Genomic DNA, 22,606 nt, shown 5'->3' with positions numbered 1-22,606 from the left:
GGTCCTGGGGACAATGTACAAACTCCTTACAGACAGCAGCAGGCATTGAATCCGGGTCGCTGGTACTGTAATAGCATTATGCAAATCACTAAGCTACAGGGCCCTCTTTATACTGAACTGCAACTATATCAAGGTACAGGAGCTCCTAACATCAAACAAAACACTTTCAACTGGGGAAAGCAAATATATTGAGTTTGCAAGTATTAATAGGGCCATCACTGCAATTTCTGTGAATGCACTGCAAGTCATTGCTGTCCAAATTAACTGCTTGAGCTCTGGCTGGTACACTCGGAAACACACCCCACACCCCAAAATCCTCAAACCTGGGAACTACTGAGCCTCCTCCTCCCATTATATATCCAAAAACTAAACTTCATATTTTCCTATAATCTCCCAAATAATCTTCTCTTTGCAGCTCTTTACTCTAGGTGATGCTAAAAACTATTTGAAAACTATCAAATATTGAAACTCCTGAAGGGTCTTAGCACAAAACTTCAAATGTTTATTCTTTTCTATAGCGCTGCCTGACCTGGTCAGTTCCTCCAGCGTTTTGTGTGTGTGTTAATTTGGATTTCCAGCATCTGCAGACAGTGTTTTTAAATAGTAAAAGACCTAGATAGAGTGGAGAGGATGTTTCCAATAGCGGGAGAGCCTAGGACCATAGGGAACAGCCTCAGAATACAATGACATCCCTTTAGAACAGAGATGAGGAAGAACTTCTTAAGCCAGAGGGTGGTGAATCTGTGGAATTCATTGTCACAGACGGAGGTAGAGGCCAAGTCATTGGGTATATTTAAAGTTGAGGTTGATAGGCTCTTGATTAGTCAGGGCATCAAAACTACAAGGCGGCAGAAGAATAATATACAGCAATGACAGAATGCGGAGCAGACTCAAAGGGTTGAATGGTCTTTTCCTGCTCTCATGTCTTATGGTCTCTGTTCTACTGACACTAGATCATTCAACATGTTTTCTCAAGTTTTACTTACCTTTGCCAGAGAAAGCCCAATAGTTCCTGTGCCACAGCAAACATCTAACACGGTGCTGTCCTGATTAAGATCAGCCCAGTCTCCCACTGCAGAATAAAGCACTTCTGCAGCAAGGGTGTTCACCTAGACACAAAAATATGTTTAATTGATGTTTACTTATGTTATAAAGAAACTAGTTCAAAATAGTCCTTCCTGTATTTTGCAATGCAACTACATGTTTTTGTGATACTACTGAGAATTTATCCTGAACATCTGCAAACTGTCCTCCAAGAGGACCACATCCTTGTCATTGGGTTTGGAGGCTTGTGTGCCTCAATGACCTGGAAAGCTATGTTGGCTACAGTCAGGACTTTATGCTTTGGCTCTTGGTGGGGTCACACAAAACTGTTACGGAAAGAGCAATGAAGAATCCTTCTACATCTGAGTGAGACGGTATTCCTGCGTCTCCACCCAGGACTTGCATGACTGACAGTAGTGAAAACCGAAAGGAAGCTACTGACACAATGAAGGAAGCGTTGAACACCTCCAAGACCAGACAGACATGGAGGACATCATTGCTGGTCTAAAGGCCAGTGGTGTAACAGGCAGTAAGTAAGTAAGTAAGCTGCAATCTGCACAACAAAACAGTATGATTATATCTGGTTTTAAACCACTTAGGTACAATTCACTTCACCTGGAAAAATGCATGAGGGGAAATTCTGAAATTAAGTCCCAGGAGCTCTTCATATATGTACTTGTCTCCATGTACGTGGTCCAAAGGCAAGTCTTCCAGGTTGGGGGATTTTCTGGAAATGTTCAAAGCAAAATTTATTAATTCAACAAAAGGCCTTGACATCTGGTGTAGCCTGAGAATGAAAAGGTTTCCGGATTTCTAAAATTCAAGTTTAATTGTCATTCAACCTTACATGAGTACAGCCAAATGTAGCAGTGTTTATCCAGGGCTGAGGTGTAAAGCACTGCACCAACAGTCACACACAGCACAAAGCACGTATAACAGTTTGCTATTTGCTGTTCTTTTTTGCATCCTGTGGCACATCAGGCAGCATTTTTGCTGTTTCATTAGCACTTGTCTGTTTTTTTTTACAAGGTCAAGATGCCAGCTCGGCACTCAACCCAGCATCAGGCAGCAGTTTTGCCATTTCCTTAGCATTTGCCTGTTTTTACAAGGCTGAGTTGCTAGCTCGATGCTCAACCCAGCATAGATGGAAAGCATGCAAGGAGCCAGCCAAATTCACCTCCAAGTCCAGTGCTGATGCCACTACACCACCAGCCAGATAAACAGTCACACAAAAAGAAGTATAGCACAAGTCGCTGAGTTCAAGTCCTGTAGATAGATGGTTCGTCAAGAACAAGCCCACATCATGCGCTAATGCCACAGATAAGCACAATCCAGCCTGCATTCCTGGTGCAGCCTGACCCCAATTGCAATGCATCCACTGCACTTCTCTCTCCCACGCCGCCTGAGGCATCTCTCCCTGGGATAGCTGCAACAGACAAGCCTGCAGCATGAGGGCCTAGTCCACGCTACAACCCAGGCCACTCAGCTCCCCCTGCCATCAGTCAACAGATTCTCAGGATGTCCCCTTGAAATGCAGCCTTCTGGCGAGTTTGTAACAACGTTATTCAAACAGCAATGGTTGCTTTCTGATGGAGTGGAGGAAGATTAAGTTTGGGCAAGATAGTTCAAGGTAAACAAAGACAGGTTGCATGAAGTTCTGTACCCTACCTCTTCCAGCCAACACTGATTTTATGTGATGTGGGCAGCAATGACACAGCCAGTATTTATTGTCCATCTCTATTTGCCCCTGAGGTTTCATAAGAATTGCAACCGGACTCCCTGGAATCCAGAATCAGAGGGTACAGGTACAGAATTCATGGACGTCCATTCAGAACAGAGATGAGGAGGAATTTATTTAGCTGAAGGTGACGAATCTGTAAAAATCTATTGCCACTGATGACTGTGGAGGCTAAGTCATTGGGTATATTTAAAGTAGAGGTAGATAGGTATTTAATTGGTAAGGGCATCAAAGCTTAGGGGGATAAGGCAGGAAAATGATGTTGAGAGGGATCATAAATCAGGTGACACAATGGGTCCAATGGCCTAATTCTACTCCCATGTCAGGAACCCAGCACATAAGTGCAAACACTGCAGTGCCTTTTCTTAAAAGAGTCTGTGGAGATTTGGCATGGCATCTTAAACTTTGACAAACTACTATATTTGTGTCATGGAAAGTACGTTGACTGGCTGCATCACAGCCTGGTATGGAAACACCAATGTGTTTGAACGGAAAGTCTTACAAAAACTAATGGATTCGGCCCAGTACATCACGGATAAAGCCCTCACAACCATTTAGCACATCTATTTGAAACTTTGTTGCAGGAAAACAGTATTCATCATCAGAGATCTTCACCACCCAGATTATGCTCTCTTCTCGTTATTGCCATCAAACAGAAGGTACTCGCAACACCAGGTTCAAGAACAGTTACTATCCTTCAACTAACAGGCTCTTGAACAAAAGGGGATAACTACACTCATTATTGAAATGTTCCCACAACCAATGATCTCACTTTAAGATCTATTTAAGATCTTTAAGATTTATTACTACTTATTTATATTCACATTTGCACAGTTTGTTGCCTTCTGCACTCTGGTTGATCTTTCATTCATCCTGTTATAGTTACTATTCTATAGATATACTGAATATGCCCACAAGAAAATGAGTCTCATTGTTGTACATGATGACGTACAGATACTTTGACGATATATTAACTTTGAACATTACTTTGTACTTATGGCTTTAAAACAATGAAAAAAACAAGGTCAGAGAAACCCAGAACGATATCTGATTGAATCAGTTGTGTGAATAGGCTCCACAAAATAGACTTTAAACATCAGGAGAAATACCAGTGCAGGAGAGTCATGGAGTCAGTCCACTGCATCATGGACTCATCCTTCTCCATCACCAGTAGTATCTAGAGGAGGCACTGCCTCGAGAATGCAACATCAATCATCAAAGGTCCCCAACATCCAGGGCACACCATCTTCTCCCGGCTACATCGGACAGGACATACAGAAGCGTTTAGTCTCACACCACCAAGATGAAGAACAGCTAGTTCCCTTCAACCATTTGGTTCTTGCAACCAACCAGTACAACCTTAATCACTACAGTCCAGCAGCACCACCTGCGACCATTTCCATCAGTTTGCACTAAATTTGACATTTTCTGTTCTAATTGAGGGTATTCTTGTAAAGAATTGTGTATAAGCTATGCTTGATTTAGATTTTTCTTGTGAATGTTGGTTTTTAATTGTTCTGTGTACACATATATGTATGCGTGTATATGTATGTATAATATAGAGGGAGGGGGAAGGGGGGAGGGAGAGCGCTAGGATGCCTAAGACTTTTACACAGTACTGTAGTAATTTGACATATTGCACTGTACTACTGCCACAAAAATTTCATGACGTATGTGACTGATGATAAACCTGATTCTGATATGGATCTCTATTGTGGACTGAGAGTGGGAAGGGGGCAGGGAGAGGGGAATCATGGTTGGGAAAAGGGGAAGGGAGAGGCGAGGGAGTAGGAAGCACTAGAGAGAGATTCTGTAATGATTGATAACTCAATTGTTTCAAATCATACCACCTTGCCTGGCATCTCAGGGCATCTCAGGTCTGCACCAGTGCCACCCCCCCCCCCTCCATCCTCAGCACTCCCACCTGTCCCACACACCTCCCATGGTGCTCCATCCTTGCCATTTCCAACATCCTTTGCTCCTGTCAGATTTACAAACTGGCTCTTCACTTCACGTTGACGAATATAGTACTGTGCAAAAGTTTTAAGCACGCCAGCTATATATATATACCAAAGGCTTTTGCACAGTTCTGTCAGAATAATGTTTAATATTACCAGCATGTCATAAAATTTACTGTTTTGCTGCAGCAGTACCATGCAATACATAGTAATAAAAACTATAAATTATAATAACAAATAGATATTAAAAACATTAAATTAAATAAATAGTACAAAAAAAGAGGGGTCCATTCAGAAATTAGATGGCAAAGGCAAAGAAGCTGTTCCTGAATCATTGAGTGTGTGTCTTCACACTTCTGTATCACCTCCCTGATGGTAACAATGAGAACAGGGCATGTCCTGGGTGCTGGGGGTCCTTAAGGACCTCGAGGTACATAAGTTACACAGACCAGATGAACTGTACCCCTAGGATTCTGAAAGAGGTGGTAGCATTAGAAATGATTTTTCAGAAATCATTGGACTCTGACATGGTGCCAGAGGACTGGAAAACTGCAAATGTCACATCACTCTTTAAGAAAGGAGGAAGGCAGCAGAAAGGAAATTATAGACCAGTAAGCCTGACCTCAGTGGTTGGGAAGATGTTAGAGTCAATTGTTAAGGATGAGGTGATGAAGTACTTGGTGAAACAGGACAAGACAATACAAAGTCAGCATGGTATCCTTCAGGAAAAATCCTGCCTGACAAACCTGTTGGAATTCTTTGAGGAGATGACAAGTAGGATAGGTACAAAGGGGATGCAGTGGATCTTGTATATTTGGACTTTCAGAAGGCTTTTGACAAGGTGCCATACATGAGGCTGCTTACCAAGTTAAGAGCCCATAGTATTACAGGAAAGTTACTAACATGGTTAGAGCATAGGCTGACTGGTAGGAATCAGCAAGTGGGAATAAAAGGATCCTTTTCTGGTTGGCTACCAAAAACTAGTGGCGTTACGCAGGGATCTGTGCTATATATAAATGAATTAGATGATGGAATAGATGGCTTTGTTGCCAAGTTTGCAGGTGGTACAAAGATTGGTGGAGGGGCAGATAGTGTTGAGGAAACAGGTAGATGCAGAAGGACTTAAGACAGATTAGGAGAATGGGCAAGAAAGTGGCAAATGAAATAAATACAATGTTGGAAAATGCGTGGTCATGCACTTTGGTAGTAGAAATAAATGTGTAGACTATTTTCTAAACAGGGAGAAAATCCAGGAATCTGAGATGCAGAGGGACTTGTGAGTCCTTATGCAGAACAGCCTAAAGGTTAACTTGCAGGTTGAATCAGTGGTGAGGAAGGCAAATGCCATGTTAGTATTCATTTCAAGAGGTTTAGAATACAAGAGCAAGGATGTGATGCTGAGGCTTTATAAGGCACCGGTGAGGCCTCACCTTGAATATTGTGAAGTTTTGGGCCCCTCACCTGGGAAAATGTGTGCTGGCATTGGTGAAGATTCAGAGGAGGTTCACAAGGATGATTCCAGGAATGAAAGGCTCATCATATGAGGAATGCTTGATGGCTCTGGGTCTGGGCTTGCAGGAATTCATTAGGATGAAGGGGGGGTGGGGGGATCACATTGAAACCTTTTGAATATTGAAAGGCCTAGACAGAGTAGATGTGGAAAGGATGCTTCCCTTGATGGCAGAGTCTCAGCCTCAGGATAGAGAGGCACCCATTCAAAACAGAGATGTTGAAATTTCTTTAGCCAACGGGTGGTGAATTTGTGGAATTTGTTGCCACATGCAGCTGTGGAGGGCAGGTCACTGGGTGTATTTAAGGCAGAGATTGATAGGTTCTTGATTGGACATGGCATCAAAGGTTATGCGGAGACGGCCGGGAACTGGGGTTGAGGGGTAGAAAAAAAAATGATCACCCATGATTGTATGGCAAAGCAGACTCGATGGGCCAGATGGCCTAATTTTACTCCTATGGTTTTAATCAGTGGTCGCCAACCCGTCGATTGTGATCGACTGGTCGATCTTTGAGACTTTCCCAGTAGATCCCGCAAAAGAAAAATAAATACACAAATACTGTTGAGAGATTGTTTCCGGATTGTGGGGTTTTAGTTCCATTCTTTCTGCTCAGTGCGCATGTGAGCAGCTCTACTACAGCGCATGTACTACAGTGTACTTCAGTGGTCCCCAATGAGGAAACGATATGAGTCAGCTACACCTTTCCTCACTCCCTGTCATGCCCACTGTTGAACTTGAACGCACGCAAGGTCATCAGTCGCCTAAACGCAGTGATACCCTCGCGGCAGGGATCACTGGTTGGCCTCATGTGGCCAGTGGGAAGCACCGTTGCTACCAGCCTGGAGACAGATGGGTGCCACCTCTAAACCTGTTTACCACACCAAATGTTCGTGGGGAAACCTGGTGCTAAAATATTTGCAGACCACCTAATTCCGGTTCAGGGTTTCGTAAGTAGCAGAGCAGCTAGCTACCTTGATGCGATCTACTGAAAGTCATCCCTCCAGCCGGACTTCGGTTGGGTGGGGGGGGGGGGGGAGAGGTGGCCAGCGTGTCTCCTGTTGCACTCCTTGCTTGATCAGTCGCTCTCTCCAGACTGCGACCGCCGCGGCCCCGGCACAGGGATCTCCGGCCCTTACCTTGTCCTCTCACCCACCCACGACCAGCCGCGCTTGGCCAAGGCATCTGCACGGAGGCTGAAGCTCGGGCCCTCAATGGCAATGGAGCCCTCAAAACTGCTTTGGTACCTTGAGTTCAAGCACCCTGCACTTAAAGACAAACCCACTGAACTTTTTCAGTGGGAAAAATGTGAGCAAGTGAGACAGAAGCTAAGCGCTAAGAGCCAAGTAAACTAAATTGCGGAATAGACTGGACATAAGGAACCTGCTTCGAGTATCGCTGTATTCCAGTATTGGTTAACACCCCCTCACCTCCGTCAGCTGGTCCGCAAGAATATTATCAATATTAAACCGGTCCACAGTGCGAAAAAAGGGTGGGTACCCCTGGTGTTTATACATTATTTCTATTTCTGGGTTGCGGGGTTTTACTTCCGGTCTTTTCTGCCTGGTGTGCATGCGTATAACTAATCGATTTGGGGTCGATCTTGCCTTTCACTAAAGCCTAGGTAGGGAATCTTGGGCTTAAAAAGGTTGGTGACCACTAGTTTTAATGATGGATGCTGCCTTTTTGAAGGTGTCCCTGATGCCAGGAAGGTTGTGCCCATAATGGAGCTGGCTGTGTTTGCAACTTTCTGCAGCTTTTTCTGATTCTGAGCCGTGGCCCCTCCGTACCAGACAGTGATATATACAGATAAAATGCTCTCTGCAGTACACTTGTAAAAATTTGCTAGAGTCAAATACCAAAATACCAAATCTCCTCAAACTTCTAATGAAATATAGCCACTATTGAGCCTTCTTTGTAACTGCATCTATATGTTAGGCCTAGGATAGTCCCTCAGAATTGCTGACACCCAGGAACTGTTAATATCCACGAACTCAGTGACAATAAACTCAACTGTGCACTTTTGAAGTACTTTCCCCGTATACAGGCAATTCTTCTATTGTAACTGAATGCAGACACAATCTGGTATTTATACCACTTGCAAAGGTCAGCCATCTTTCTAACTAACATTAAAAAGCTTAACAAACTTTAGAAACTAAAAGCACTTATAATCACTTCCATGTATTCCTTACCTCTGACCTTCTTCTGCGAAGTAAAGTGATGTTACTCCACAATCTTTCCCTTCACCTTCTGTGAAATATTTGGCTAATTCGCCTTGTACCTCCATTAGTTCCGATTTCTTTAATTTCTATAAATTGTGGAGAGGAAATTAAGAGTTGTAGAAAGTCACCAAATAATGAAGGAAAATATGTCAACCTGAGGACAAAAATAACCCAGCTCCAAAAGCAAATACCAGAACAGGGGTAGGCAACCTACGTCCCGCAGGCCAGAACCAGCCCGCAAGCAAATATTGAGATAGTATGTTTATCCGGCCCGCAAGTGATTTTTCCTTATTCTGAGTGTTTCACGTGACCACACTGATGGACGTGCATGGCGTCTTGTTACACTGGCACCAGGTTCCGTTTTGTTCCAAATCAAACACTGGTATATACAAACGACGGGAAGGCAGATTACCTTATTAATACTCTCCATGCACGCACAGGTTTTCAGATGGGATTGTTCAAATTTGTAAATAGAAACAGCATCACTGTGTTTTAACAGGAAATCCACGCTAAATATCCAGATATTTACATGTGCTACGATACTTGTTGAATAACTCGTGTTTCGAAATAAAATCAACGAAAAAATTTCCAATGGCAATGAATGCAAAACGCAGGAAGGTAGACAATGAGTGCCAAAATTTCCAAGACACTTGGACACTAGATTTCTTCTTCATCGAGCAAGCTGGGAAAACAGGTTATCCCATTTGCCTAGAAAATGTTGCTGTGAAGAAGGTGGCAAATATCAGGCAACATTATGAGACCCGCTATAGTGGAAATTTTAACAAGTTTACTGGGCAAGCAAGGAAAGATGAAGTTGAGCGAATGAAGGTTAGTTTCAGAAAACAAACATCATTTTTTGCCAAGAAAAGCAGTGAAAATGAAGGAATTACCCGTGCCAGCTACAAAGTCTCAAAATGTATTGCAGAAAAGATGAAGCCTTTTACAGATGGAGAGTTTGTCAAAGAATGTTTACTGGCAGTGGTGGATATTGTTTGTCCTGAAAAGAAATCATTATCTGCATCTATCAGCCTGTCAGCAAGAACGATCACAAGGCAAGTTGAAGAAATGTCAGCAGATGTTAAAAGTTGTTTAAGGTATGCCTGCAACGAATTGCAATTTTTTTCAATTGCGCTTGATGAGAGCACAGACTTGAGAGACACTGCTGAACTTGAAGCATTTGCGCAAGGAGTGACCTCAACTTTTCAAATATTTATTCAATTTATTCAATTCAGTTTATTCAATTAATTCCTATGAAGGACATGGTTTACTGGAGACATTTTTGAAGCTTTGTTGAATATGATGTCAGAAATGAAACTTAATGGGTCGAAGCTTATTGGCACCACAACTGATGGGGCAACAGTAATGGTGGGACAGAAAAAAGGCATCATCGCATTGCTGCAAGGACGAATGGAAAACCTTAGAATCGCACAGGAACTGGTTAAAATTTTCTTTTTTATTATACTTAATTTACCACCATTCAATGCATCATATTCATACGTTTTATGTTTAAAGATTCTTTGTGTCCTTTTAATAGATTCAAAAGATGCCCTGATTGAAATAAATTGTAACTAAACGGAGTTCTTTGATTACTAATTGGCATCCTTGGTTAAGCACAAATGATTTTCTAGCAAGCGTTATTCATTAATTTGAGACAAAACATAACCAGATGTATCTAAATGGATAATTTCCATATTTCAAGTTTTTTTTTTTACGGCATTTATCTGGCCCACCGTCCGCTCATTAATACACGATTCAGCCCACAGAGGCAAAAAGGTTGCCGACCCCTGTACTATAAAATACACTAAGTGACCACTTTAATAGGTACCTACAATGAGTGCATGATTGTAATTTTCTGCCACCTGGCACCAACTGTCACATTTCTTCCCCATTCTGATGTTTGGTCTAAACAACAACTGAACCTTTTGACCATGCCTGCATGTCTTTATGCATTGAGTTGCTGATTAGGTATTTGCATTAGCAAACAGGTGTAGAGCTGTACCTAATAAAGTAGTCACTGAGTGGAGAGTTTTGGTTTTCTGTTGCTGTAGTCCATCCACTCAAGGTTCAATATGTTTGCTCAGAGATGCTCTTCTGCACACCACTGTTGTAATGCAAGGCTATTTGAGTTACTGCCGTCTTCCTGCCAGCTTGAACCAGTCTGGCCATTCTCCTCTGACCTCTGACAACAAGGCGCTTAAGCCCACTGAAATGCCGCTCTGGATTTTTGTTTTTGCACCATTTTCTGTAAACACTACAGACTGTTGTGTGTGAAAATCCCAGGTTTCATCCCGAGTTTAGCTGCCTCATGTTGGAGTTTGTGAATTCTCTCTGTGACTGTGGGAGTTTCCTCCAGCTGATCTGGGGTCCTCACACACCCCAAAGCCATGTGATTTGGTGGTTGGCAGGAGAATATTAAAGGGAATAAGTTCCAGGGATATAGGTGTGGGAATGGAATTAAGTCATAGGAGCAGAATTAAGTCATTCAGCCCATTGAGTGCACTCTGTCATTTCATCATGACTGATCAATTTTCCTCTCAACCCAACCTTCTGCCTTCTCCCCATAACCTTTCCATGTCCTGACTAATCAAGAACTTATCAAACTTCACCTTAAATACACCCAACAGATTCCACAGATTTACTACCTCTTGGCTAAAGAAATTCCTCCTCACCTCTGTCCAAAAAGGACTTCCACCTAATCTGAGGCTATGCCCTCTAGTCTTAGGCCCCCCTTTCAGAGGAAATATTCTCTCCACACCCACTCTATCTAAACCTTTCAACATCTGATAGGTTTTAATGAAATCCCCTCATACTTCTAAATTCCAGCAAATAAAGGCCCAGAACCATCATACAATAAGCCTTTCATTTCCAGAGTCATTCTCATGAACCTCTGCTGAACCCTCTCCAAGGTCAGCACATCCTTTTTTACAGAAGGGGCTTTTATATTCTAGTCCTCTTGAAATGAATGCTAATGTTGTATTTGCCTTCTTCACCACTGACTCAACCTGCAAACTAACCTTTAATGAATCCTGCACAAGGACTCCCAAGCCACTTTGCACTATGGATTTTTAAATTTTCTGTTTAGAAAATAGTCTATGCTTTTATTCCTTCTTCAAACTGCATAACCATACACTTCCCAACACTGTATTCTGCGAATAAATTACTGTGAAAAAAGGAGCATCTGATTCACAAATAAAAATTCCAAGTGAAATTGATAAAAATCACTGGTTGTAGTACTCATTTATCTGAACAAAGGGTTGGGGGCTGAATACTTTTAGAAGACACTATATGTGAGCTTCACCAAGAGCGATAATGTTACCAGCACCTCCCAAGAAATGGGACTGTATAGAGCATGGGGTTCCCAACCTGGGGTCCACGGACCCCTCAGTTAATAGTCAGGCTCCATGGCATAAAAAAAGGTTGGGAATTCTTGGTGCTGATGGAAAGGACAAAATTTGCAAGTGATCACTGAATGTAGTGTGACATTTGTAAGCTGAGTGTTGTCATTGCTGATAAACTAGACACTTACAAACTCACACTTGTCATTAAAACATACTTTATTTACTTATGCACAGCCCTGTCACCAAACTGTTCTGAAAAATGTAATTTTTATATGGAATTGACTAGCAATTATGGATATTGTCAAACATGTATGTTCAAATTGTTGATTTGTAAGATCAATCAGCATTAACAATAGAAATGTTAGCAGTCAATATGAACTATAAGCTCTCAACTGATACTTTTGTTAGTAAAGTAATTGTCCCTTAGTTGATGTGTAGCTTGTATCCTTCAATTGCACCTTTATCTTGTCTCCTTATGTTAAATGGTTCCGTAATATCCCAAACACCTTCAAGGACTGATGCCTCAAAAAGGCTGTGTCCATTATCACCGAGGACATGCATTCTTCTCGTTACCATCAGGAAGGAGGTACAGATGCCTGAAGGCACACACTCAATTATTCAGGAACAGCTTCTTTCTCTCTGCCATCTGATTTCTGAATGGATATTGAACCCATGAACTATTTTTTAATTTCTATTTTTGCACTACTTAATTTAACTACTTACTATAACTCAGTTTTTTTTCTCTTTATTTTTATGCATTGCATTTTACTGCTGCCACTAAAGTAATAATTTTCATGACATATGGCAGTACTTCCTCAGAAGGCTGGCGTCATTCAATGTTTGTAGTGAGATGCTGAAGATGTTCTATCCGTCAGTTGTGGAGAGCGCCTCTTCTTTGTGGTGGCGTGCTGGGGAGGCAGCATTAAGAAGAGGGACGCCTCACGTCTTAATAAGCTGGTAAGGAAGGCGGGCTCTGTCGTGGGCACAGAACTGGAGAGTATGACATCGGTGGCAGAGCGGAGGGCGCTGAGTAGGCTACGGTCCATCATGGAAAACCCTGAACATCCTCTGCACAGCACCATCCAGAGACAGAGAAGCAGCTTCAGTGGTAGGTTGCTGTCAATGCAATGCTCCTCAGACAGGATGAAGAGATCATTACTTCCCAACGCCATTCGGTTCTACAATTCAACCACCAGGGGCAAGACATGTTAAAGTGCCGGGGTTAGGACTGAGCTTAAGTTACAACTCAATGCACTTTAGTAACTATTTAAGAACTTTTTAAAAGCTATTTATTAATGCTTTTTGGGATGGTGATTTTAGATGCATATCATATTTATATTGAGTTAAATACTTATGTAATTAGTTTTGCTACAATAAGTGTATGGGACACTGGAAAAATGTTGAATTTCCCCTTGGGGATGAATAAAGTATCTATGTGGCGACCCATTTCCTGGCACATCCGAACCGGCTCACAATTAGCCAGCGTTCCGGCTAAGGGAGATAGCCTGCGGGGATTTGCGAGCACAGAGCTTTGGAGCCTCTGCGCCACGGGGGGCAGGTTGAGGGAGGCTTAAAAGTGAGGCTGGGGATTTCAAATAAAGTTTTTTCCTTCAACTGCAGTTACCGACTCCGTGTCGTAATTTTAGCACTGCGTGTAGCACACCGCTACAATTGGTGACCCCGACGGTCCAAACGATTTTTGGACCAGAAATGACCGACGCTGCCTCTGTTCATGCGGTTTCGTTGAAACTGCAGAGTTTCTGGACACGGTGTCCTCACCTGTGGTTTCAGCAAGCTGAAGCCCAATTCCACGTTTGGCAGATCGCCTCCGAAGACACCCGCTACTACTACTTGGTGAGCTCCCTCGACCAGGACACAGCGGCCCAGGTCGCGGAGTTCGTACAGTCGCCCCCAGCAGACGGCAAGTACGCAGAATTCAAAGCCCTGCTCCTTAGGACTTTCGGACTCTCACGGCACGAGCGGGCTGCCCGTTTACTGCACCTGGATGGCTTGGGCGACAGACCTCCATCGGCTTTAATGAATGAGATGTTGTCTTTGGCTGACGGACACACACCCTGCTTCATGTTTGAGCAGGCATTCCTGGAGCAGCTGCCCGAGGACATACGCCTGCTGCTGTCCGACGCGGATTTCAGTGACCCCCGGAAGGTGGCAGCCCGGGCGGACTTGCTGTGGAACACCAAAAAGGTGAGTGGGGCGTCCATCGCACAGATCACCCAGCCCCGCTCCCAGCAGCAAACCAGTCCAGGCCCGGCCGCAGAGCCCGCTAACCCCAGGGGCAGGGGTGGGGGGCCCAACGAACAATGGTGCTTCTACCACCAGCAGTGGGGCGCAGAAGCCCGCCGTTGTCGCCCGCCCTGCAAGTTCCCAGGAAACCGCCAGGGCCAGCCGTCGCTGATGGCTACGGCGGCTGGCCATCAGGATAGCCTCCTGTATGTGTGGGACAAGCGTTCAGGACGCCGCTTTTTGGTTGACACCGGTGCTGAGGTTAGCGTTTTACCTCCGACGAGTTACGACACCCGCAGCAGGGCATTGGGTCCCCCCCGAGGGCCGCAAGCGGCAGCACAGTAAGGACCTATGGCACCCATCAGGTGCAGCTACAGTTCGGCTCCAGCCAGTTCACATGGGACTTCACACTGGCCGCTGTAGCCCAACTGCTTCTGGGTGCGGATTTTTTGCAGGCTCACAGCCTACTGGTCGACCTGCCCAGGAAGAGACTGGTCCACGCCGAGACCTTTCAGACGTTCTCCCTGGGTGCAGCCCAGTTGCCAGCCCCTCACCTCGGCTCCATCACGCTGTCCGACAATGACTTCACCAGGGTCCTGGCGGATTTTCCTTCGGTTCTGGCACCGCAGTTCACAGCGGCCCTGCCCCGACACGGCGCACAGCACCACATCCCGACCCAGGGACCACCCCTCCACGCCCGCGCTCGGCGGCTTCCCCCGGACAAGCTCCGACTGGCAAAGGAGGAGTTCAGGAGGATGGAGGAGTTGGGGATCATCCAGCGGTCCGACAGCCCATGGGCCTCCCCCCTGCACATGGTGCCTAAAGCGACAGGGGGCTGGAGACCGTGCGGCGACTACCGCGGGCTGAACGAGGCTACCGCACCGGACCGCTACCCTGTGCCGCACATTCAGGACTTTGCAGCAAACCTGCACGGCGCACGGATCTTCTCCAAGGTAGTCCTCGTCCGAGAGTACCACCCCGTTTGGCCTTTTCGAGTTCCTTCGCATGCCGTTCGGCTTGAAGAATGCCGCACAGACGTTCCAGCGGTTAATGGACGCCGTGGGACGGGACCTGGACTTCGCGTTTATCTATTTGGACGATATCCTCATAGCCAGCAGCAGTCGTCAGGAGCATCTGTCCCAACTTCGTCAACTCTGCGCCCGACTGAGTGAGTACGGTCTAACGATCAACCCCGCCAAATGCCAGTTCGGGCTCGACACCATTGACTTCCTGGGGCACAGGATTACTAAAGACGGGGCAACCCCTCTGCCCGCTAAGGTAGATGCGGTCCGCCATTTCCCCCGACCCACCACGGTCAAAGGTCTTCAGGAATTCGTAGGAATGGTCAATTTCTACCACAACTTCCCCCCTTCAGCTGCCCGGATCATGCGCCCCCTGTTCGCTCTGCTGTCCGGTCCGGGCAAGGACATTACCTGGGACGAGGAGTCCGCCGCCGCTTTCATTCAAACGAAGGAAGCTTTGGCGAACGCCGCGATGCTAGTGCACCCCAGAATGGACACCCCTACCGCCCTCACAGTGGACGCATCTAACACAGCAGTCGGTGGGGTACTGGAGCAACTCATCGCAGGTCGCTGGCAACCCCTGGCATTTTTCAGCAAACACCTGCGGCCACCCGAGCTCAAGTACAGTGCTTTCGACCGGGAACTGTTGGCGCTCTACCTGGCAATCTGGCATTTCAGGTACTTCCTAGAAGGTCAGCCCTTCACCGCGTTCACGGACCACAAACCGCTTACCTTTGCGTTTACGAAAGCGTCCGACCCCTGGTCAACGCCACCTGTCCTACATCTCTGAATACACGACGGATGTCCGGCACGTCTCGGGTAAGGACAATGTCGTGGCAGATGCGCTCTCTCGCCCTACCATTCATGCCCTTTCCCAAGGGGTAGACTTTGCGGCACTGGCAGAGGCGCAGCAGGCAGATGAGGAGATTCCGAAGTACAGAACCGCAGTCTCCGGTTTGCAGCTCCAGGACCTCCCCATAGGCCCAGGTGTGAGGACCCTACTCTGTGACGTCGCCACCGGCCAGCCCCGTCCCGTCATCCCGACAGCCTGGCGGCGCCATGTTTTCGACTCCATTCATAACTTGGCGCATCCCTCCATCCGGACAGTTGTCCGGATGGTTTCCAGCAGGTTCGTTTGGCACGGACTCCGCGAACAGGTAGGTGAATGGGCCAAAACGTGCATGCACTGCCAGACGGCCAAGGTGCAGCAGCACACCAAAGCCCCACCGCAGCAGTTCCATCTCGCCCACCGGCATTTCGACCACATTCATGTGGATATCGTGGGCCCCCTGCCGGTGTCGCGCAGAGCGCGGCACCTCCTGACTATCATGGACCGGTTCACAAGATGGCCAGAGGCAATCCCACTCACCGACACCACCTCCGAATCTTGCGCCCGAGCCCTGGTCGCCACCTGGATATCTCGCTTTGGTTTACCGGCCCACATTACCTCCGACAGAGGCGCCCAGTTCACCTCCAGCCTGTGGTCAGCTATGGCCAGCCTTTTGGGGACTCAGCTGCACCACACCACTGCCTACCACCCGCAGTCGAACGGGCTAGTGGAGCGTTTCCACCATCACCTGAAGTCGGCACTCATGGCCTGCCTGAGAGGAGCCAACTGGGCGGACGAGCTTCCCTGGGTCCTACTTGGCATCCGCACAGCGCCCAAAGACGACCTGCACGCCTCGTCAGCCGAGTTGGTATATGGCGCGCCCCTGGTTGTCCCCGGGGAGTTCCTACCAGCCCCATTGGGGCAAGAGGAAGATCCCGCAGCAGTCCTGGGCAGACTACGCGAGAAGCTCGGTAACCTGGCCCCCATACCCACTTCGCAGCACGGGCGGAACCCGACCTGCGTACCCAAAGACCTGCAGAACTGTAAGTTTGTGTTTGTACGAAGGGGCGGGCATTGGCCACCACTGCAACGGCCCTACGAGGAGCCGTTTACGGTGCTCCGGAACAACGGGTCCACGATCGTGCTGGACGTTGGGGGGAGAGAGGAGGTTTTCACGGTGGACCGACTAAAACCGGCCCATATGGACCTGGCGCAACCGGTCGAGTTTCCGGCACCTCGGCGCAGAGGCCGACCTCCCAAGCAGGTTCCGGCCCAGACTGTGGACATTGGGGGGTGTAACGCCGGTTCTGGGGGGGGGGGGGGTTATGTGGCGACCCATTTCCTGGCACATCCGAACCGGCTCACAATTAGCCAGCATTCCGGCTAAGGGAGATAGCCTGCAGGGATTTGCGAGCAGAGCTTTGGAGCCTCTGCGCCACGAGGGGCAGTTTGAGGGAGGCTTAAAAGTGAGGCTGGGGATTTCGAATAAAGTTTCCTTCGACTGCAGTTACCGACTCCGTGTCGTAATTATTTTAGCGCTGCGTGTAGCACACCGCTACATCTATCTATCTATCTAGTAAACCTGATTCTACACTACCCCCCCCCCCCCCCCACCATGCAAAGGGAAGCTGTGTTCTACAAAGACCTTTCTCACCTGGGCAGACTGCACTGCATCTATCCTTGCCTGGACATTATGTTAACCTTTGCCTCATCTCAGTTCCCACACTGGGAGTGTTTGAGATAGGATGACAGGAACGGGATGTTTGTCACAGGAAAGGAAGCTGGCGACTAATATCAAAGAAGATACTAAAAGCTCTTTTTAAGTATATAAAGGGTAAAAGAGAGTCGAGGGTGGATATAGGACCAATAGAAAATGATGCTGGAGAGACACAGAAATGGCAGAGGAACTGAATGCGTATTTTGCCTCAGTCTTCACAGTGAAAGACATCTGCAGTATACCGGACATTCAAGAGTGTCAGGGAAGTGAAGTACAGTCGGCCCTCCTTATCCGTGAATTCCATTTGCGCGAAGTCAGCCGAACGCAAATTGCGAAGACCCGGAAGTGCTCTTCCAGTACTTGTTGTTCGAGCATGTAGACTTTTTTCCTTGTCATTATTCCCTCAACAATGCAGTATAACAACTATTTTACATAGCATTTACATTGTATTAGGTATTATAAATAATCTAGAGATGATTTAAAGTATACGGGAAGATGTGTGTGGGTTATCGTGGATTGGGATTGAAAAAAAATCAGAAGTTCTCTTACTAAGTAAGTCGGAACAGGTACATCTGGTATTACTTAGCGTCAGTTCGTCAAACGTTTGCATTCGTATATAGTATATATTTTACCTTTCTATGCATATAAAACACTTAAGAACGTATGTTTCAGCGCCAGACTCGGGAACGGAAAATCCTGAGTTCAATCACTATTGAGCACGCTCTCCACCGTGCCGGGTTGATGTGGAGGATCAAAAACCCAAAACCTCAAAACCCAATAATTAAAACACTGCGTTGCTTAGTAATAATTGTAGCTTTCATTAGGGCAGGGCCTTTCTCACTTTATCCTTTAAAATTGTTCTGATCATTGACCGATGTAGCCTAACGCTTTTCCAATGACCGATGGCGTTTCACCTCTTTCCAATCGCTTTATTATTTCCACTTTATTTTCAATCGTTATCGCGATTATTTCTTGAACAGAAACACTGCGGATTCAGATCTCTACCGCTGAGTCCCAATGTCCACCGCACTGAGAGAGGTTACATAAGGTCTTGGGTTCCGCTGGGCCCTAAGGTCCATCGCATTAAGACAGGTTGAATAAGGGACTGAGCATCGCAAATTTTGGTATCCGCAAGGGGTCCTGGAACCAAACCCTCGCGGATAGGGAGGGCTGACTGTATGTGCAGTGAAAATTACGACTGAGAAGGTGCTCAGGAAGCTGAATGGTCTGAGCGTGGATAAATCTCCTGAACCTGATAGAATGCATCCTCGGGTTCTGCAGGAAGTAGCTGGAGAGATTGCAGAGGCATTAACGATAATCTTTCAAGAATCGATAGATTCTGGCATTGTACCGGATGACTAGAAAATTGCAAATGTTACTCTGCTATTTAAGAAGGGTGGGAGGCAGCAGAAAGGAAACTATAGACCTGTTAGCCTGACATCAGTGGTTGGGAAGTTGTTGGAATCATTTGTTAGGGAAGAGATTACGGAGTACCTGGAAGCACATGTCAAGGTAGGCCAAAGCCAGCATGGTTTACTGAAAGGAAATTCCTGCCTCACTAACCTACTGCAATTTTTTGAGGAAATTACAAGCAGGGTAGACGAAGGAGATGCAGATGTGGTGTACTTGGATTTTCAGAAGGCCTTTGACAAGGTGCTGCGCATGAGGCTGCTTAGCAAGCTAAGAACCCGTGGAATTACAGTGGAGTTACTAGCATGGGTGGAGCATTGGCTGATCGGCAGTAAACAAAGAGTGGGAATAAAGGTATCCTATTCTAGCTGACTGCCAGTTACCAGTGGAGTTCCACAGGGGTCGGTGTTGGGACTGCTGATTTTTACAATGTATGTCAATGATTTGGACTATGGGATTAATGGATTTGTGGCTAAGTTTGCAGATGATACAAAGATAGGTAGAGGAGCGGGTAGTGTTAAGGAAACAGACAGCCTGCGGAGAGACTTACATAGTTTAGGGGAATGGGCAAAGAAGTGACAAATGAAATACAATGTTGTAAAGTAGTGGTCGCCAACCCGTCGATCGCGATCATCTGGTTGATCTTTGAGACTTTCCCAGTAGATCCCGAAAAAAATGAAAAATAAATACACAAATACTGTTGAGAGATTGTTTCCGGGTTGCGGGGTATTAGTTCCGTTCTTTCTGCCCAGTGTGCATGTGTGTAGCTTCCCCCACCACGCACCATGGTAGAAAAGACCCGAAGTAAAACCCTGCAACCCAGAAGCAACCTCTTTTCACAAACAGCTTCCATAGCAGGGGGCATTGCTAGATTATCATTATCCTAATTTGTATTAACTTATCTTTATAACGCTCACGTTAGAACACTTCTCCCCCTTTAAATTCCAACATTCCCCAAATGTAAATAACTAAGAAACAAAAAACAGTGTCATTAACTTGCATACCTCTGAAACTTATACTAGTGTCTCAGTAACAGTTTACCAATGCAAAACACCTGAAAAACGTGGCAGATTCAACATTCAGTCTAACAAAGGAAACTGTCCATTCAAATATTCAGTCTGTCAGGAGGTTTGTGAGGGCACTGTGCTGCAACACAGCAGCACAGGCCTGAACAGATTAGATATAGCAAACTTATTTCCCACAGCAGGGAGTCGAGGACAAAAGTGCACGACTTCAGGATTGAAGGACATCTATTTAGAACATTGATGCAGAGAAATTACTTCAGTCAGAGTGTGGAATTTGTTGCCACAAGTGGCTGTGGAGGCCAAGTCATTGGGTGCATTTAAGGGAGAGATAGATAGGTTCTTGATTAGCCAGGGCATCAAAGGGTATAGGGAGAAGGCAGGGGAGTGGGGATGACTGTAAGAATTGGATCAGCTCATGATTAAATGGCGGAGCAGACTCGATGGGCCGAATGGCCCACCTCTGGTCCTATAGCTTACGGTCTTATAGGAGGTTTCTGTGAGAATGTATGTAAGGAACCAGCAAGGAGTGGGGCAGTGTTCGCAGGAGGCTTTCAGTAACATCACTGTTTTCCAGGGGACTATAGGCAATGTATATGTTATTCTCAGGATTCATTTCTGTTTCTCCCTGCAATATTTCACTTTATTTCCTAATTCCTTCAAGTTAAATTAAACTGGAAAGAATAATTCAAAATATTTTGTGCTATGTCTTAGCCATATCCTTGTTCCCAAGCAACATTTTAGAACTGACACTCTCTTAACCTAGAGAGGGGCTCAGGGAGTATACATAATCTCACCTCTACCGTTCCTAAGGTCACAGATCCAGGGTTACCATGGAAACCAGTTACTCTTTCCATCTTCACCATATCATTGTAACCCAGTAAATGACCAGGGTTTTTACTAAATATGCAGATGTTGAGGTTTGATCACTCAGGGAGAGGTCAAATCCTGGCATCACATCAGATATCAAACTCTGGTCACCTGGACCTCAGATGCAAATCAACCCCTCAACACGGTTGCAGGCCAGTTTGCTGTTCTAAAGGCTGATGTAGACATGATCCGTTGAAATGCCTGGTTCTGGGCTGCAGATTTTGCTGATCCTCAGACAGCGACTTTGCAATTTGCCTGGTCTCCAAGTGATAAATCTGGTCATTGGATCTTCCTGCCTACCGGTGTTGCCAAGGAATGGCACAGATCAAGTTGGGGCCTGGTAAATTTGAACCTACAACCTAGTAACACCACAATGGGTGAACAATCTCACCTTGGACTCAAGAATACTTCTTTTAAGTGGGATTTTGCAGGTCACGTTATCGTACTGTTGTTTTACAACCAGTATCTGAAGCATTTACCATTGACACCATTCAGGGCACTAGAGATCTGGGGGCTTGGTGCTAGTGATAATCCCTAAGACGGTTATTTATCAGTGAAGTTGGAGGGTGGCATTTCAATTCTGGTGGGGACCAACACCCCTCTTCTGAACAGGCTCATTGGGGTCTGCAAGGAAAAGGCTGGCGAGAGCTTTCCAGGAACATTGTCCGTGCACCCGGGGTTTTGAGCTGCTTTTGAGGAAGTGTGTGGCAACACTGGGCCGGATACAGAATTTAAACGAGGGACTGTGTGGTTCACCCAGTCGAAGCCAATGGTGGTACAGCCCGGGTAAATAGCGAGAGTGATGGGGGGCCCCCTAAGGGCGAAGTCCTCTTAGTGGACGCTCTGGAAGGCCACGAGGGAGAGTCAAAATTTCCTGCTGGGGTACCGGTGAGGCCCGAGGATACCCTGTTCAGAGAAAGGTCGTGGCAACTGGCCCCTGCAGAGGTGGAGGACGTTCAGCGGCATTTCTACAAGTTGAAGGAAGCTGGGATAATCACTGAGTCCCGAAGCCCCTATGTGTCCCCAATAGCAGTGGCCCGAAAGAAAAATGAGAAGGTACAGATGTGTGTGGACTATAAGACTCGGAACAGGCGCACTATCGCTGAACAGTGTACTATTCTGAGGACTGAAGACACGCTGGCCTGCCTGAGCTGTGCGAAGTGGTTCAGTGTGCTGGACTTGAGGAGTGGATATTACTAGATGCCCATGAATGAGGCTGACAAAGAGAAAATGGCATTTATACATCCCCTGGGATTTTTCCAGTTCGAAGGGATGCCCCACGACATCTCGGGAGCTCCTGCAAACTCCTGTGAGGCTGCTGAAGGTGCTGGGCCGCCTGAAAGCTGAAGGGTTAAAACTTTCCTTGGACAAGTGCCAGTTCTGCCAAACGTCTGTTAGCCATGTTGGACGCATAGTCTCACGGGATGGGGTAGCTACAGACCCAGCTAATATTGAGGCAGTTACCACTTGGCCAAGACACCAGACTGTGAACGCTCTGTGCTCGTTCCTCGGGTTCTGTAGTTACTGTCGGAAGTTTGTGAAAGGCTACGCGAAAGTGAGTCACCCTTTGAATCAGCTTCTGTGTGGTTACCCTCCCTTGGGGAAGAAGGAGAGGGGGAGGAAAGGACAGGAGAGTGGAGAGTATCTTAGCCCGTCGGAGCCCTTTGGACCGAGGTGGGATGCA

The 22,606-nt window shown here is 46.3% G+C and overlaps 1 protein-coding gene across 1 annotated transcript in view; it reads right to left on the bottom strand.

The window, feature by feature from the left end:
• Nucleotides 1-22,606, bottom strand: part of trmt2a (tRNA methyltransferase 2 homolog A) — a 50,897-nt gene that overhangs the window by 9,757 nt on the left and 18,534 nt on the right. Inside the window, exons 6-8 of the mRNA XM_059994649.1 lie at nucleotides 8,441-8,556; nucleotides 1,660-1,771; nucleotides 987-1,109 (exon numbers count right to left, since the gene is read on the bottom strand). Coding sequence (XP_059850632.1) covers nucleotides 987-1,109; nucleotides 1,660-1,771; nucleotides 8,441-8,556 — 351 coding nt within the window. The remainder of the gene's footprint in view (nucleotides 1-986; nucleotides 1,110-1,659; nucleotides 1,772-8,440; nucleotides 8,557-22,606) is intronic.

Source organism: Hypanus sabinus, chromosome 18 (genome assembly GCF_030144855.1).
Source record: "Hypanus sabinus isolate sHypSab1 chromosome 18, sHypSab1.hap1, whole genome shotgun sequence".
Lineage (NCBI taxonomy): Eukaryota > Metazoa > Chordata > Chondrichthyes > Myliobatiformes > Dasyatidae > Hypanus > Hypanus sabinus.
The sequence above is the reverse complement of the archived record's forward strand: the minus strand, read 5'-3'. Positions and strand labels throughout refer to the sequence as shown.